The 17,157-nt window shown below is 33.8% G+C and overlaps 1 protein-coding gene across 3 annotated transcripts in view; it reads right to left on the bottom strand.

Moving 5' to 3' along the window:
• LOC132722806 (protein ECT2-like) overlaps positions 1 to 16,861 on the bottom strand; it is a 35,299-nt gene extending 18,438 nt beyond the window's left edge. For 2 of the 3 annotated variants that reach the window (XM_060707376.1, XM_060707377.1), the window contains exons 1-10: positions 16,768 to 16,861; positions 14,004 to 14,077; positions 13,313 to 13,492; positions 12,737 to 12,826; positions 12,068 to 12,175; positions 4,640 to 4,741; positions 2,607 to 2,706; positions 1,758 to 1,870; positions 1,044 to 1,106; positions 165 to 387 (exon numbers count right to left, since the gene is read on the bottom strand). In XM_060707376.1, coding sequence (XP_060563359.1) covers positions 165 to 387; positions 1,044 to 1,106; positions 1,758 to 1,870; positions 2,607 to 2,706; positions 4,640 to 4,741; positions 12,068 to 12,175; positions 12,737 to 12,826; positions 13,313 to 13,492; positions 14,004 to 14,077; positions 16,768 to 16,846 — 1,132 coding nt within the window. In that variant the 5' untranslated portion in view covers positions 16,847 to 16,861. Of the gene's footprint in view, positions 1 to 164; positions 388 to 1,043; positions 1,107 to 1,757; positions 1,871 to 2,606; positions 2,707 to 4,639; positions 4,742 to 6,409; positions 6,555 to 12,067; positions 12,176 to 12,736; positions 12,827 to 13,312; positions 13,493 to 14,003; positions 14,078 to 16,767 lie in introns of those variants that run through there. The other variant, XM_060707378.1, reaches the window with a different exon arrangement.
• Between the last annotated feature and the right edge of the window lie 296 nt (positions 16,862 to 17,157).

Raw genomic sequence — 17,157 nt, forward strand, 5'->3', positions numbered from 1 at the left:
TATCAGATATTTTTATTTGCTATTAATAATTTCTTTAAAAATTTCAAAACAGATTGACGTTTAATTTATTAAAATCGATCAATTATATAAGAAATGAAGATTATATAGATATCTTTTGTTGACAAGTAAATAAATTTTTTGACGACAGAGCAATGTTTACTTACTTATATTAATATCGGAGATATCTGGTGTATTTGAAGCATCGAGGAACGAGTTCGGACTGATAATACCTCCCATATCACTGGACCTACGTTTATTATAAAGTGGAGATTCAAGCTCCTCGTCTGATGCTAGCTGGGCAATATTCTCTTTCAATCTCTTCCTTTTCCTCGACTTGGTACCAGACATATTTGTGCTTGGTGTAAACAGATTTGATATTGGTTCCCCCTTTAAAAAATAAAATTAAGTAAATTTAATTTTTCATAAGGCCACTTCCCAGCTTTACAGTTTGAGTGCTACTCCATGACTTATTTTAGACATGTGTAGACACCAGTGAAGAAGCACCAGTGTTCTATCAGCTAGCAGCTTCCTCAAATGACAGATGCCAAGTCCCTGGCATATTCTAATCCACGGAAGTGAGGGGCAAGTGTTTTGAAATCAACAAGAATGTCTCTGTTATTTTACATATATGAAAACTCTATATAAACAACAACAAAATGTTCCAGAAGAAAATATTCTGCTTCTTTTATTTTTTTTTTAAAGTAGGAATTTAAATGTTTAGCAATGATTTCTCATAAGTGCAATTTGCTTATAAGGAAAAATACAATTATATATGTATATTTGAATTATTCTTTTTTTTAAGTCACGTTTATTAAGTTTCCTGCTCTAATTATACAATAACACATGTTCCCATCTGTGTATTATTTTAGATACAAACAAGCACCTCAATAGAACTCTCAATCTATAAGGTAGCATAGATAACGTCCAATGAGCATGTTTGATTCTTTATGCCATTTTATACATCAGATTTTTAACATTTGCTGAACATTATTACTTTGGTCCTGCACTGAAAATTCATACAAATATCAAATTCTCAAATATACCTTCTGAAATGTGTACATTTTTTCAGCAGCACAAGCCTCCATCTGTATACATGCCCAAAACCACTGAAAATATAACAACAAAACACTAAACAAATCATCATATTTTTCTTTGTTTGATTTTGGTTGGGTTTTACATCGCACCAACACAGTAGAGGTCATATGCAGATTTTCCAGCTTCATTGGTGTAGGAAGACCTCAGGTATTCCCACCCACTCCCCATTGATGCATTATTCAGGCACAAGTTGGCATCCCAGTAGAACCACCAACATTTAATACGCAAGGATTTAAACCTACAGTGGTGAGAGGCAAGTAGTTTAAAGTCAACGACCTTAACCATTTGGCCACAGACATCCCCTCAACACTTATTTAATCATTAAAGAGAAATAAAACTTTTCAGAAGTTTGTTGGTTTTTATCATCAAACTTATCAAGAATTTTATATAGATGTATCTCTCTTTTGCATTTTAACAGGCAAATTAGAATAGTAAACATATTTTCTTAAAAAAGCATTTGAAGAGACAGAAAAAATTGCATTTTATTTACAGTTATAGAGAAACTACGAAAAAATCTACATATTTCTATATTTTTTTTTAAATCTTGTATAATAAAAATTCTTTTTCATCTTTTTGAATAACAAAAGGAAAACCCTTAGTGTACATCGACTCATATTAAATCAAAATGTTCTGAGAATTAATGAAGAGCCTTAGAATGTTACCTCTCCCTTGACAACATGTTTTGGTAGCATGATATCTGTAGGTAATTCTTTCACGGCTTCATCTATAATAAGATGTGTGCACTCCTCCTCACCAACATTGGCAAACGTTCCACCTGGCAAAAACATCCACAATGATTCATTTTTATGTCTGTTTGGTTTCAAATCTAAAATCTCATAAAAAGAATGACATTCTTATAACGCAACCCTGTGTTAACAATTTCTGTGTAAATCAACCAATCTTGAATGGGATGGTAAGACTGTTCCCCAGGTAATCTATAATCTTTACAAATCAACACTGTTGAAGACGGCATATTCTTATTTCAACTAAATATTTACAATAGCAGTGGCCTGTCAATTACTGACTTGCATTCTAGAAATAACCAAACTTTTCTTTCTGCCCAACTAGACTTGTTACAGGAACTATTAAAATTTCACCTAAGATTGGCAATCTGAAATTTCTTTCTCAAGTATGAGGGCAATTAATATCAACTTGAGGAGTAAGCTGTCCGCTTAGCTCAATAGGTATAGTGTTGGACTATCAATCATGCAACCAAGGTTTGATTCCCAGACATTGCATGTCACTTTCATTTTGATTCATCATGAAATCCTTTCTACTTATAATTCACTGTACCTCTGCTCTGATTAGTAGAGAAGTTATCAGTTCCTTACAAAAGTGAAGGCAACTAGTACTGGTAAACTGCTTGACAGTCTGCCTAGCAAAATGCTGTGGCTGAACTTTGCTCTGGTTAATTCAATGTGGTGCTTAATGCCGTGATCGGGATCCAGAGTGAAAACTACCACTACAGCACCACAACTGGAGACGATCTAATTGATACAAATTATAGTTACCGTTTTCTATAGTGACTTCTTCCATATGGTTTTGTTCATCTTTGGAGAAACCAAGAAAACTTAAACACCTCTTGTAAAATGGCGCCAACTTGTACTTCATCTGAAATTCGTTCAAACCATATATTGGTTTTTATGACACATCTGTACTGTTAAGGGTACAATAATACTAAAACATAAATTTTTAAAGGCTGATTCAGTGCCGAAAAGGATATATTTTTCCACAATTATAGAAAAATAGAATTATATAATTTCCCCCCCCCCCCCACCTCATTTTTTTACAATAAATAAAACCCCTGGATGTTTTGGACAGATTTAAACAATGGAATGTATATATAGCATGTATATGTTCAGGGATATCCTGGTTTTCATTATTCTGAAACTGAATCGGTTAGTGTAGATTGTTTCAAACCTTACTGATTCTGTTTTTCCTCCCTAAATTGCTAATGACACATTTTACCCCACCTGATGTGCCTGCTAACATTCCCCAACATGTGAGAAAAAGAATCACTGGTAAAGTTCGAATCTTTGAAAATTTGGAGAAATACCTAAGGTGCCTAGATGTGCATTATTTTAGGAACAACAAGAGCTGTCCGTAAGACAGCGCGCTCGACTTTTTTATTGCTTGCCAATAAAAAAAGTTTTTGCAGTAAAAGGCAATACAAGAATCTCTGTATTTTTAAAGTGAACAATGGCCATGAGCATTAAGATATTTAGTGAAGAATTATTTTATTATGACATAATTTATGGTAAAGTGAACAAGTGGATAGGAATGAATTTTTTTAGATTTTTTAAGTTTTTTAGTGCTTGCCTATAATACAAAACATTGACAGTTAAGGGCCATAATTCAAATAAAATCTTTGACAGAATTACCTTCTCCTGGACATGTTTGGGAATCATGATTGTAAACAAGTATTCCAACTTTCAAATTAATATCTCAAACAGTTCAGTCAAAAAGTGGACTGGTACTAAAAACTTAACCAAGATTCTAAGTCGATAAAAGGCCTTAATTTTTAAAACAAATCCTTGACAGAGTTACCTTCTCTTGCGTACAGATGGGGGTAATGATGTGAAATAGCATTAAAAGTTTCAAAGCAATATCTCAAAGGGTTAAGGCAATAAGTGGATTTTACCCATATTCAATGTATTTTCTAAGTCAAAAAGGGGCATAATTCTGTCAAAAACCTTGACAGAGTTATGTCCTCTTGTCTGTTGATGAAGGTCGTGATGGTAAACAAGTATGGTCAGTTTCAAAGCAATACCTCCAATGGTTTTGAAATAAAGTGAGGTGGTACAAAAAACTTAACCAAGCTCAATCCACTTTCTAAGTCAAAAAAGGGCCATAATTCTGTCAAAAACCTTGACAGAGTTATGTACTCTTGTCTGTAGATGGAGGTTATGATGGTGAACAAGTATGGTAAGTTTCAAAGCCATACTTGTAATACTTCTGAAATAAAGTGGGGTGGTACGAAAAACTTAACCAAGGTGTGACGCCAACGCCGACGCCGGGGCGACTAGGATAGCTCCCCTTTTCATAGAAAAGTCGAGCTAAAAAGGGCATCTGAGTATACCGGTAAGTACCAACCTTCCATACTCTATCTATCACCTTCATTACTTTTTTCATTACAAATTATAAACTTATTTCATGTCTTCTAAATAAAGGAGTCAGGATGTGGATCGTAAAGGAGAATGAATTACACAAAAAAATATTCAAAACAAGTTGGTATCTTGGTATCTTCTTTACAAAGAAATAATTAAAGCAGTTTCCTTTAAATTTAACTAAAAGTGAAAAGCAAAGACATCAAAATGTTAAGGTATTTTATTTAAGAAAGAGTTCACAGCACTGAAGGCCTCGTTGAATTGTGACCGATCAGTCAGCTGGCAAACATTAAACAGAGGCTGAGGCCCATTCAATGTCTGAGTCTGACTTTGAGGTCACTAAAATGCAATGAGGAGGCTGTGATATGACAATTGTCTACAAGATATAGTATGAGAATTGACTGTAATCAGAAATGTCACAGGACGGAAACACTTACCACACTTTGATCATCAGCTCTAAAATCTATCTGGTCTCTTTCTGTCCACACACGGTTCAACCAGTCCCTACTCATTATTGGTGTCCCTAACCCAACTGCATACTGAAATTAAAACAACATCCATGAAACAATGAACAAATTCTATATACTTAATTAAGAAAACTAGAAATGCGTTCATAGAACATGCATCTATGGAGAATGATACCCCAATATTGCACTGTCCTCAGATGGGCAGCATGAAGGACAGACAAGGGCTTATCCAAAAATTGGAAGCATAAAAGTTAGAAAAATAAATTTTATTTTTTAATACTACAACATATTCTTATGCTGAGACCAAAGCATTTGGGATCTATTTATAGAGCTCACCTAGTTAAGCCAATGCACTAAAACTAAAATCCCTTGATAAAAATAACACTGAAATGACACTTAAAGCTCTTATTAAAATGAAGTTAAAATAAATGGCAATGACTCATCTTCAAATATATATGACTACATAATACAATACAATTATTCTTGTGACTACAGTAGTAGGGAAATCACCTTTTTTTCACTAACACAATCTGTTTGCAAGCATTTTTGTAAGTGTTATAAGTATTATATATATTTGTTAGTTCAATTGACTCCTTATGATCAACAAATGTATGTATTTGAATATAAATTATCCTTGATTTTTTACCACTTCAACTGCAACTTTTTTACCTACACAGGATAAAGATAAATAGCTTTTCCTTGCTATATTTCTTAGTCACATGTAAGAATTTGGCAGTGTCACTGAGTGGTTAAGCCATTGGACAAGTTATCAAGCTGGCAGCACTGGTTCCAAACCCTGCAGGGTTAAGCCATTGTTTCTTTTAGCGAGAAATTGTACACTCATTGCTTAAAATTGTTGGTTCCAATAACACATTTGAGAGTATCAGCTTCTTACACAATTCAAGCATAGTAAATTTGATATGAAAGATAAACATTTAAACAATTCACTATTAAGTATAACACACCCAGCAAACCCTTTTCATAATTGCTAGAAATTTTTAGTGTTTTTTTTTCAAGAAGATATTCTGTTGTAATGTTATTTACCCTTCTGAATTTCATGAAATAAACACATGTTCATGTCAGTTATTTTTTTCATATTACTGAACTGATGTCAGGAAACCCTTTCCTTTATAATCTTTACCCCTCTGAATTCATATTATAAATAAGACACTTTCATTTATAAGATAAGTAAATTAAACACAAAGCCTACTGGGGTGGGGTGGGGGGGGGACAGTTTATACCCGGGGAACAATCATGAGCTGCTAGATATCATTGTCATGTCAGTATAAATATTTAATTTTACCCTTAAGTTATGAGTGGTTTTGCCCAGACTGGAACATGGACAAGTCCCGATTAAGATATATAGCATATAGTAAGGGTTGTTGAATTTCAGTGTGAAAATACTAAAATAGAGCAGTTAAGTACATGTATATGCAATGGTCAACCTATACAGATGCCTCCACAGCTGCTTAGCTACATTGATCATTGATATATGTCAGGCTTTTTTTTTATCCCATGTAGAAGGGACTCTACCCTTAGATTTGGGATAAAATAACAACAGTATTTTATGCAAAATGCAGAAAAAAACTTGATGTTAATGTAAGTTTAAACATACTATGACTTAAAAAAAAAATTTCTGAGGGGAAGCAGCCTGTGTAATGGCCTGTGCTATAGAAAGAAGAAAACAAAAAAAGTATAAATAAATCAAAGAAACACACACACAAAAAAACATTTACTTACTTCCTCACTTTCCTCACAAATCATTTCCATTTTCGATATATTTACAATTTTACACTATTTGTTTATAAATATAGTAAACTGATTATGCACATATCATTAGATATCAATATGGCCTGACAAATACTTTGAATCCCACAGGAAATAGGAAAACAGCACTTCAAAATACAGATGACATCTTTTTTTTTCACAAAAGGGCCACATAACTTTAATATTTGGTTTCCGCAAATATTAGCAATTTCAAATTCACGTAATAGCTTTTACTTATATAAAGACCAAAACAAATCAACTTGCAACTAATAAATCAAACAAAAAATAAGCATCATTGTAATAGAATGTGTAAAGAAACAGCTGTGTGAATAATATTTGTGAATAATATTTCAAACTTTATAACAAAGTCACATAACCCTTCAAATTTTTTATTTTTTTTTTAAAACAGACCCAAATTATCAGTGATAAACTGATTAAGTGATAAAAGTGATTTTAAGAATCAATTCTGAATTCTATACAAATGATTTTAAGAATCAATTCTGAATTCTATACAAATGATTTTAAGAATCAATTCTGAATTCTATACAAATGATTTTAAGAATCAATTCTGAATTCTATACAAATGATTTTAAGAATCAATGCTGAATTCTATACAAATGATTTTAAGAATCAATGAATTCATCACAAATGAATTAAAATGAGAAACTACAAATGTGTCCATAGGACACGGGTGCCCCCACCCCGCCACTGTTCTGTCAATCTTATGACTCTAGGTCAAATATTTTTTGAAAACTAAAAATCTTTTTACTAAGTAAAGGGCAAGAACTTTACAAATACTGAATAAATCCCCAAGCAAACCCCAAGTTGAAAATTGCAAATTTATACTACTGTAAGTCAAGGGCAATAACTCTAACAAAACTGAAAAAAATCCACATGCAAGGTTCATAGCTTCACAGTGATGTGAATCATTATTCCTGTAATTAAGTGATGTTGATCATTATTCCTGTAAAGTTGGTCGATTCTAACTCAAGCACTCAAGGAACAAGCGAAACCCCAGGAACAAACTAAATATGCTGAGCAACTTTCCCATAAGGTTTAATGACTCTATGTCAAATCCTTTTTGAGTTACATGCGACACATGTTGAAAATTGCAAACATTTTCTAAGTCAAGGGCAATAACTCTAAAAATACTAAATAAATCCAGACGAAAATACCCAGGTGCACAACTACACATGCTGATCAACATTCCTGTAAAGTTTCATGACTCTAGGTCAAATACTTTTTGAGTTACATGCGACACAAGTTGAAAATTACAAAATTTTACTAAGTCAAGGGCAATAACTCTAAAAATACTAATAATATCCAGACGAAAATACCCAGGTGCACAACTACACATGCTGATCAACATTCCTGTAAAGTATCATGACTCTAGGTCAAATACTTTTTGAGTTACATGCGACACAAGTTGAAAATTGCAAAATTTTACTAAGTCAAGGGCAATAACTCTAAAAATACTAAAAATATCCAGACGAAAATACCCAGGTGCACAACTACACATGCTGATCAACATTCCTGTAAAGTTTCATGACTCTAGGTCAAATACTTTTTGAGTTATATGCGACACAAGTTGAAAATTGCAAAATTTTACTAAGTCAAGGGCAATAACTCTAAAAATGCTAAATAAATCCAGACGAAAATACCCAGGTGCACAACTACACATGCTGATCAACATTCCTGTAAAGTTTCATGACTCTAGGTCAAATACTTTTTGAGTTACATGCGACACAAGTTGAAAATTACAAAATTTTACTAAGTCAAGGGCAATAACTCTAAAAATACTAATAATATCCAGACGAAAATACCCAGGTGCACAACTTCACATGCTGATCAACATTCCTGTTAAGTATCATGACTCTAGGTCAAATACTTTTTGAGTTACATGCGACACAAGTTGAAAAATGCAAAATTTTACTAAGTCAAGGGCAATAACTCTAAAAATACTAAAAATATCCAGACGAAAATACCCAGGTGCACAACTACACATGCTGATCAACATTCCTGTAAAGTTTCATGACTCTAGGTCAAATACTTTTTGAGTTATATGCGACACAAGTTAAAAATTGCAAAATTTTACTAAGTCAAGGGCAATAACTCTAAAAATACTAAAATATCCAGACGAAATACCCAGGTGCACAACTTCACATGCTGATCAACATTCCTGTAAAGTTTCATGACTCTAGGTCAAATTCTTTTTGAGTTACGTGCGACACAAAAGAGAACGGACGGACAAACGGACGGACGGACAGACAGACGGACGGAAGGACGGACGGACAAGGGTAAATCTAAATGCCCGCCACTAATGTGGGGGCACAAAAAATATATACAAATGTACTAATAGGACAATTAAAAAATATTTATATTCCATTTTCCTATTTTCTTTTCTATCTATATATATACATATGAAACCGAGAAAGACCGTGAATCTTGAAAAGTACTTTAAAAATTAGTAAGAACTTATTTTATGACTCTCCATTTCTTCAATACAATACGAAGTAGGATATTTAATTAATCAGCTTGTTAAAAAAGCAACAATAACATACTAAATACAACGATGAGTAATAAATGCAAGTAAATTAGTAAAATGGATATTCCAATTTGATAGTTATATTGATTAAATTGGGTTTCTTTTTAGATTGTCTTGTTCAATTTTAAGTCACACCAACACTATTTTAAGGTTTTACTTTAAATTGTAGAGGGGGATCTCAGATGACTAAGCTAACTATTGATATCTCACAGTAAATAATTCAAAGACCTAGTAGGGGTTTTAAATCCACAGCATCAAGGATCACATGATTTGATGTCTTAGATTTACTTCCCATTAGAATACTATGCATATATATAATATACAAGAGCACTGCATGCAGTGTTAATGCTCATCTTTAAAAAAACAAGATATGTTTGTAAAACATGTATGCCCCCTATCAGCAGCCAATTGGTCATGTGATAAGGTTATTATGCATGACGTCTGACCCAGTGATCAAACAATTAATAAGGGTTATAAAGTATCTACAGGTCATGACCTTGACCTTTGACCCCTTGACCCAAAACTCAATAGGGGTCATCTGCTGGTCACGACCAATCATCATACAAAGTTTGAAGTTCCTAGGCCTAGGCGTTTTTAGTAAATTGATCAGAAACCGTTTTTACCTACAAGGTCAATGTGACCTTGACCTTTGACCCCTTGACCCCAAAATCAATAGGGGTCATCTGCTGGTCATGACCAATCACCATGCCAAGTTTGAAGTTCTTAGGCCTAAGGGTTCTCTTATTATTGATCAGAAACCGTTTTAACATACAAGGTCAATGTGACCTTGACCTTTGACCCCAAAATCAATAGGGGTCATCTGCTGGTCATGACCAATCACCATGCCAAGTTTGAAGTTTCTAGGCCGAAGCTTTCTTTAGTTATTGATCAGAAACCGTTTTTACTTACAAGGTTATTGTGACCTTGACCTTTGACCCCTTGATCCCAAAATCAATAGGAGTAATCTGCTGGTTATGACAAATCACCATACCAAGTTTGAAGTTCCTAGGCCTAAGCATTCTTGAGTTACTGATCAGAAACCGTTTTTACTTACAAGGTCATTGTGACCTTGACCTTTGACCCCTTGACCCCAAAATCAATAGGAGTAATCTGCTGGTCATGACAAATCACCATACCAAGTTTGAAGTTCCTAGGCCTAAGCGTTCTTGAGTTATTGATCAGAAACCGTTTTTACTTAAAAGGTCAATGTGACCTTGACCTTTGACCCCTTCACCTAAAACTCAATAGGGGTCATCTGCTGGTCATGACCAATCATCACACAAAGTTTGAAGTTCCTAGGCCTAAGCGTTTTTAGTTAATTGATCAGAAACCGTTTTTACCTACAAGGTCAATGTGACCTTGACCTTTGACCCCTTGACCCCAAAATCAATAGGTCATCTGCTGGTCATGACCAATCACCATACCAAGTTTGAAGTTCCTAGGCATAAGGGTTCTTAAGTTATTGATCCGAAAGCATTTTTACCTACAAGGTCAATGTGACCTTGACCTTTGACCCCTAGACCCCAAAATCAATAGGGGTCATCTACTGATCATGACCAATCACCATCTCAAGTTTGAAGTCCCTAGGCCTAAGGGTTCTTTCATTATTGATCGGAAACCGTTTTTACCTACAAGGTCAATGTGACCTTGACCTTTGACCCCTTAACGCCAAAATCAATAGGGGTCATCTGATTGGTCATAACCAATCACCATACCAAGTTTGAAGTTCCTAGGCCTAAGGGTTCTTTTGTTATTGATCAGAAACCGTTTTTAATTAAAAGGTCAATGTGACCTTGACCTTTGACCCCTTGACCCCAAAATCTATACAGGTCATCTACTGATCATGACCAATCACCATACCAAGTTTGAAGTTCCTAGGCCTTAAGGTTCTTTAGTTATTGATCAGAAACCGTTTTTATGTACAAGGTCAATGTGACCTTGACCTTTGACCCCAAAATCAATAGGGGTCATTTACTGATCATGACCAATCACCATACCAAGTTTAATGTTCCTAAGCCTTAAGGTTCTTAAGGTATTGATCGGAAACCGTTTTTACCTACAAGGTCAATGTGACCTTGACCTTTGACCCCTTGACCCCAAAATCAATAGGGGTCATCTACTGGTCATGACCAATCACCATACCAAGTTTGAAGTTCCTAGGCCTTAAGGTTCTTTAGTTATTGATCGGAAACCGTTTTTGCTTTCAAGGTCAATGTGACCTTGACCTTTGACCCCTTGACCCCAAAATCAATAGGGGTCATCTACTGGTCATGACTAATCACCATACCAAGTTTGAAGTTCCTAGGCCTTAAGGTTCTTTAGTCATTGATCGGAAACTGTTTTTGCTTTCAAGGTCAATGTGACCTTGACCTTTGACCCCTTGACTCCAAAATCAATAGGGGTCATCTACTGGTCATGACCAATCACCATACCAAGTTTGAAGTTCCTAGGCCTTAAGGTTCTTTAGTTATTGATCGGAAACCGTTTTTGCTTTCAAGGTCAATGTGACCTTGACCTTTGACCCCAAAATCAATAGGGGTCATCTACTGGTCATGACCAATCACCATACCAAGTTTGAAGTTCCTAGGCCTTAAGGTTCTTTAGTTATTGATCGGAAACCGTTTTTGCTTTCAAGGTCAATGTGACCTTGACCTTTGACCCCTTGACCCCAAAATCAATAGGGGTCATCTACTGGTCATGACCAATCACCATACCAAGTTTGAAGTTCCTAGGCCTAAGGGTTCTTTAGTTATCACTCGGAAACCATTTGGTCTACGGACCGACGGACCGACGGACCGACAAGTGCAAAGCAATATACCCCCTTTTTTTCAAAATGGGGGCATAAAAATATTTTCTAAGTTCAAAAGGGGAATAACTCAAAATATATTGTTTTCAGAATTATGCCCCTTGTCTAACAAATGCATCATGCCATGATAAGCAAGTACTTCAAGTTTCATTGTGATACTGTTTTAAATATTTGAATAATGGGCTACATTAAAGTTCCTGCACAATGACAACACTGACAAAGTCATAATAATAGCTGGACTATTTCTCCCAAACAGACGAGCTAAAAATAGTTTACTAACCTCATATTTTTCTCCACCAATCACATTAGCTACCACATGTGTAACATTACTTTTGAAATCTCGTCTCACATTCCCTGCCATATAATGTACCAGATCTACAAAATGACACTGAAAAACAAAAATCCCAACCAGTTCAAGTTTAAAGATATATCCAACATGAACAGAGTCAGAGACTGCAAAATGTTTGACATTGACATGATAAAAGCATAATATTTTAGAAGTCACAAACATAAAATTGAGGAGTAAATTACTCTGAAATTGCCACTAACGGAAACTCTAATCATAATGACAAAAAAGCTTCTTTTCTCATCTGAAATTTGGTGATTTGTTAAACATTAAAATAGAAGTCAAATATTATCCTCATTTAAATTAACAAAACTACTGAAAATTCTTTACTGAATTTAAAAATGAAATAGAAAGGCGAGGTTTACCCAAAATCAGCTCAACTTAAAGGCAAAAATGACCTGTTTTCATGAAAAGCACTGTTTATAAGTTTATTATCATCTAAAGTTTTGTAATTTTTACAATTTACTATAAGTAACCATGCTATTATTTCCATTTAGAAAGGCATAGACTTTTGTGTTTTTAAAATATCTATGATAATCATGAAATTTACACAAAGATGTATTCTCTAAAAAAAATATGACATACTGACAAAAACAAACTTACCAGATCAGCCTTTTCCTTAAATCCTGAAAAGCATACTTTAAGACCTAACATTGAGAAACAATACTGAGGTCTGGAGTTGTATGGAATGGGCTGAAATAAGAGTGAAAAGAAAAGAAAATAAATGTTACTATTTCATCATCAAAAACAAACTCCACTTCTACAATAAACATACAAAATTTCCCTTCAAAATAACAGGCATTTGGAAAGCTATGTCAAATAGCTGCTACGAGAGCATCCTAAGTATGAAGTGAAATTTCTGCGAATAGATTATTTCTTTTAAAATTTAATAACATTGTTGTAAGTAATTTAGTAATAGTATAAGATTTTAAAGAAAGACAGGCATTTAACGCTCTTGCATGATCTAAAGACTGAAATTTTCTGGAAACTTGATAAAACATGAAAATTAATTCAAGTACACCAAAATGCATCAGAATCTTCGATTTTATAAGTAGTTTTTTTTTCCAGTGATCGACTAGAATTTAAAACCTTAGCTTGCATGTTCTTGCTGAAATTTTGTGAAAAATATTTAGACATGAGACTTCTTTTATATTAAATAATATTTGAGAAAAATCTCACTATGTTATCTCTGGCACATCTTATGATGACAGGTGGTCCAACGATCCTGACATCAGCTTTGTGTAATTTGTCAAACACTTCACCTTTGAACTTGGACAGTACAAATACAAGATCATATTCAGAGGCATCTTCGATATATTCACACCCAGTTTCAGACTCAAACTCCTCACAATCTAGTTTCTGAAAGTGTTAAAAAACATAATACTATGACACAAGATTATATTCAGATTCAATATATTTAACTTTACCCCCCTTGTGGTTGAGGGGTTGCCTTAAAGGGTTGAAGCATCATAATTGCAGCCACCGTTTATCAGTTTTATCACTGAGTGATCGTAAGAGGCGACTAAATGGACTTAAATTAATGTAGTCTCACCAGCAGATAGGGTGGTTTTGACCCCTGCTGCTGCTTTATGTTTGTAACAACAATGGTTAGCCAAAATCATCTGTCCTGTTTCTGCGCCATTTGACCTTAACTGTGGTGGTGCACCATAAAACCCAGCGATTTTTTTTCAACACGCAAAAATAAAAAAAAATGTGTAAAAACTATTATTTTCATCACTTATACAGTATATATACAATTACATTGTATATCTGTTTGCTTTTAATTAACTAAAAAGTTCATAATATTGCTTAGTTACATAAACAATTCATTTCTGTCCTAAGGAAATAAAAGAAAAACAAGGTTCAATACCTTGACAGCTTCAACAAGTTGTTTGTTCTGTCGACAGTCTTCACCTACCAGTATAATTCTCATCTCTTTATCATCTGAAATAATACAACAAAAGCACCATCAATCTTTGCATCATCATTAAACAAATATAGCTGTACATGCCTACAATTAAACTGTTAAATTCCTTCTATATTACAAGTATGACTATCATTTAATATGTAACAATCAGGAAGTTCTATTTCTACATTTAAGGATTTACTATATAATTATATGATCTTAACATAAAAATACTAAATCCATTAGAAAGATCCAGGGGAATCTGAACTAGTTTACTAGTTTAAAGAAAGAAATGAAAAGTGCAGCTCAAACAAAGGAGTAAAAGCTCTTTCAATGAAGTAGAACATGCAGATTTTCTACAAGCGCACAGTCACATGAACTGATAAATTTTAAAGATTATTATATGGTAATGTTTTTTTCTTAATTCCCCCATTCCCCTGCCCTCTGGTCCCCTTCCCCTACATCCTTATCCTTTTATTGGCCTTTTAATACATTGTCTATCTTAATGTCTTTGTCGGTTTCAATGATTTCCTATATTGGAATATTTATATAATAACACCCTGTCAAGTGGTTTGCCCTTGTTGCCCTTCAGGTTTTTACTAGAGCTCCTGCTGGGCTCCTTGCTGGTGGTCCTGTGTTCCTGGGTTATTTTGGGGGATGCAATTGTTGAATGTCACCTTTCCTTGTTGATCTTTGTTTTCATAGTCAATCATGTGCCCATTAATGAGCTTCCTGGGAGACCATGATTCCAAAAATCAGTGCTAGGACCATTAAAAGTCTAAGTTATTTGTTCTTTTCCTATAAAATGTACTAATTCTTTTCAATCAGGTTTTTATTTTGGGAAGGGTTAGGGCCTTCCAGAATTTAAAATTGAGTGGATGTTAAAGTTTTCTTACATGACAGATACCTTGCATCTAGGCAAATTAGTAAACAGACTTGCCAATATAATATATCAGTATATTAGAAAGAGGAAAAGCAACAGGAAATACTGAGAAAATCAAAGTTAATTATAAATTGTTATAAAATAAGATAGAAGAACACACATTAAAAGACGACAACCTTACAAAGCTGTATAGACAAAACCATGGTGGAGAAAATAAACAACATTTTAAAGCATCTTTAACAGTGGTGAATCCACCCCTATCTTAATAGCGATGGCATTAAAAAAGATTGGAATTTGGAGTGCATCTACCAGTTAGCAAGAAGAACAAAAGTCAATTAAAAACAGGTTTATCAAAATCAAGAATTTTTTTTATTAGTAAAAGACACAAAATAATACAGTATGTTATTCAGAAAAATATATATCTATTAATAATGATCTCAGCCAAAGTCACAAACTTACAGTATATATACAGACATATTAGCATACAATTATTTATATTTACCTACTACCATATCCTTAAATAAAAATATTTATCATATCCTTAAATATCAATGATCTTAGTAGAATCATCCTTATTGTATCTTTAACACTTGGGAGTAATTCTAAGCAGAAAAAATCATTACAATTCAGAACAAAAGAGTTCATTGAAGCCATCTTCATTCTTGACAAATTAGCTATAAATAAAATCTTGTCATGAGCACTCTGAAAAAGCTGACTGAAAACATATTATCATTAAGTAAATAATAAAAGTGATGACTAAAATTTATATGTATGTGCTTTCCTCAATATCTGTGCAGGGGTTCCAGTTTGCTTGCAAGAAACTGGGTCATTTTTAGCTCAACAATTCAACAAATAGGAAGAGCTGTCATACTGATCTTGGTGTTGGCATCTGCGTCTGATTTTGGTTAAGTTTTGTATGCCAGGTTCAGTATCTCAAAAACTAATGAAGGGAATTGGTTGAAACACACACCGTCTTGTCCTTTGTAAATTTATATCAAAACATGAGGAGCGCAGGCCCTAGACAGCTCTTTTGAAAGTTGTTGCCTGTTGGCTCGTAACATATTGCACGAAAAATGACCGGGCTACCTGCTGGCCAAAGTGACAACCCTGAATGTGATAGCATGACAAAGACATTGGACTTAATTCTGTCATTTATGTGCAAATCAGCAACTAGTACAAGCATTTCAGCTAAACATTTATCAAGCAAAAATAATAGAACAAAGCAGTGGCTTTACTAAATTTCTAACTATTAGTGTCTCAACAAATATATCTGAAATTCAAAGGGTGTATAGGGGATCTTTGAATGGGGGTGGGGGTGGTTGGTGATAAATTGCAGTTCATTGCATGTGTAAAATATTAGACAGAAAAGCATTATCTATATAGACCAGACTTTTGCTTTTGCAGTTTTTCTTAAAACTTAAAGACATAAGTGACAAATTTTACTGAAATTTCATTATCCATATTATACTACATGTAAAAGGCAAAATTATGAAAGACAAAAGTTGATATTAATATTGGACTTATGAGTATCTTATATCACTAATGTTTTGTAAAGGAACTTGTAAATGCTATTTTTTATTACTATTTTGGTGGTGGTGGATGGGTGGGGTGCGGGGGATTTGGGAGTTCAACAAACATAAATTACAGGAATAGTTATGTTATTATTATAGAAGGCCTCCACCAGATATCTAAATTAAGAAATATTTTTGTACCTCTTCATGATTTACATAATACAAATGAGGGAATTTTTTAGTAAAACTTGGGTAACAACATGCACATTTATATATTTGCCGATCCAGGTTATATATACATGTATATACCAGCAGCTACAAAGCAGCAACCTACCATAGTAATGACAGTTTGCACAACAATGACGAGTATGACGCTCAACAGTAGGTCCAATATTTTCAACGTCAAAATACATGTCTAAAAAATCAATCAAGTTACTTAGTTACAGTTACATCTTGACCATACCAAAAATTAGAATTTGTATATCATAAAACTAAGCTTTTAGCATTCACTTGCATCGAGTGTATGATTTGATTTACTTGTTTTATTCAAGTAACAAGTATTGAGGAAATTCACACAAATATCCCTCACAAAATTCAAAGCCTTTCACTTCATTGTTTTCATAGCATGACTAGGACTGTAATAAGCATCTAAATTCTAAATCTCTACATCATTTATATTTGAGTGCCCTAGTATCACAACAGGCATTTTTTCATAAATTTCATG

This window comes from Ruditapes philippinarum, unplaced genomic scaffold, assembly GCF_026571515.1.
Source record: "Ruditapes philippinarum isolate M1 unplaced genomic scaffold, ASM2657151v2 ctg738_1_1_1_1, whole genome shotgun sequence".
NCBI classification, from domain to species: Eukaryota; Metazoa; Mollusca; class Bivalvia; order Venerida; family Veneridae; genus Ruditapes; species Ruditapes philippinarum.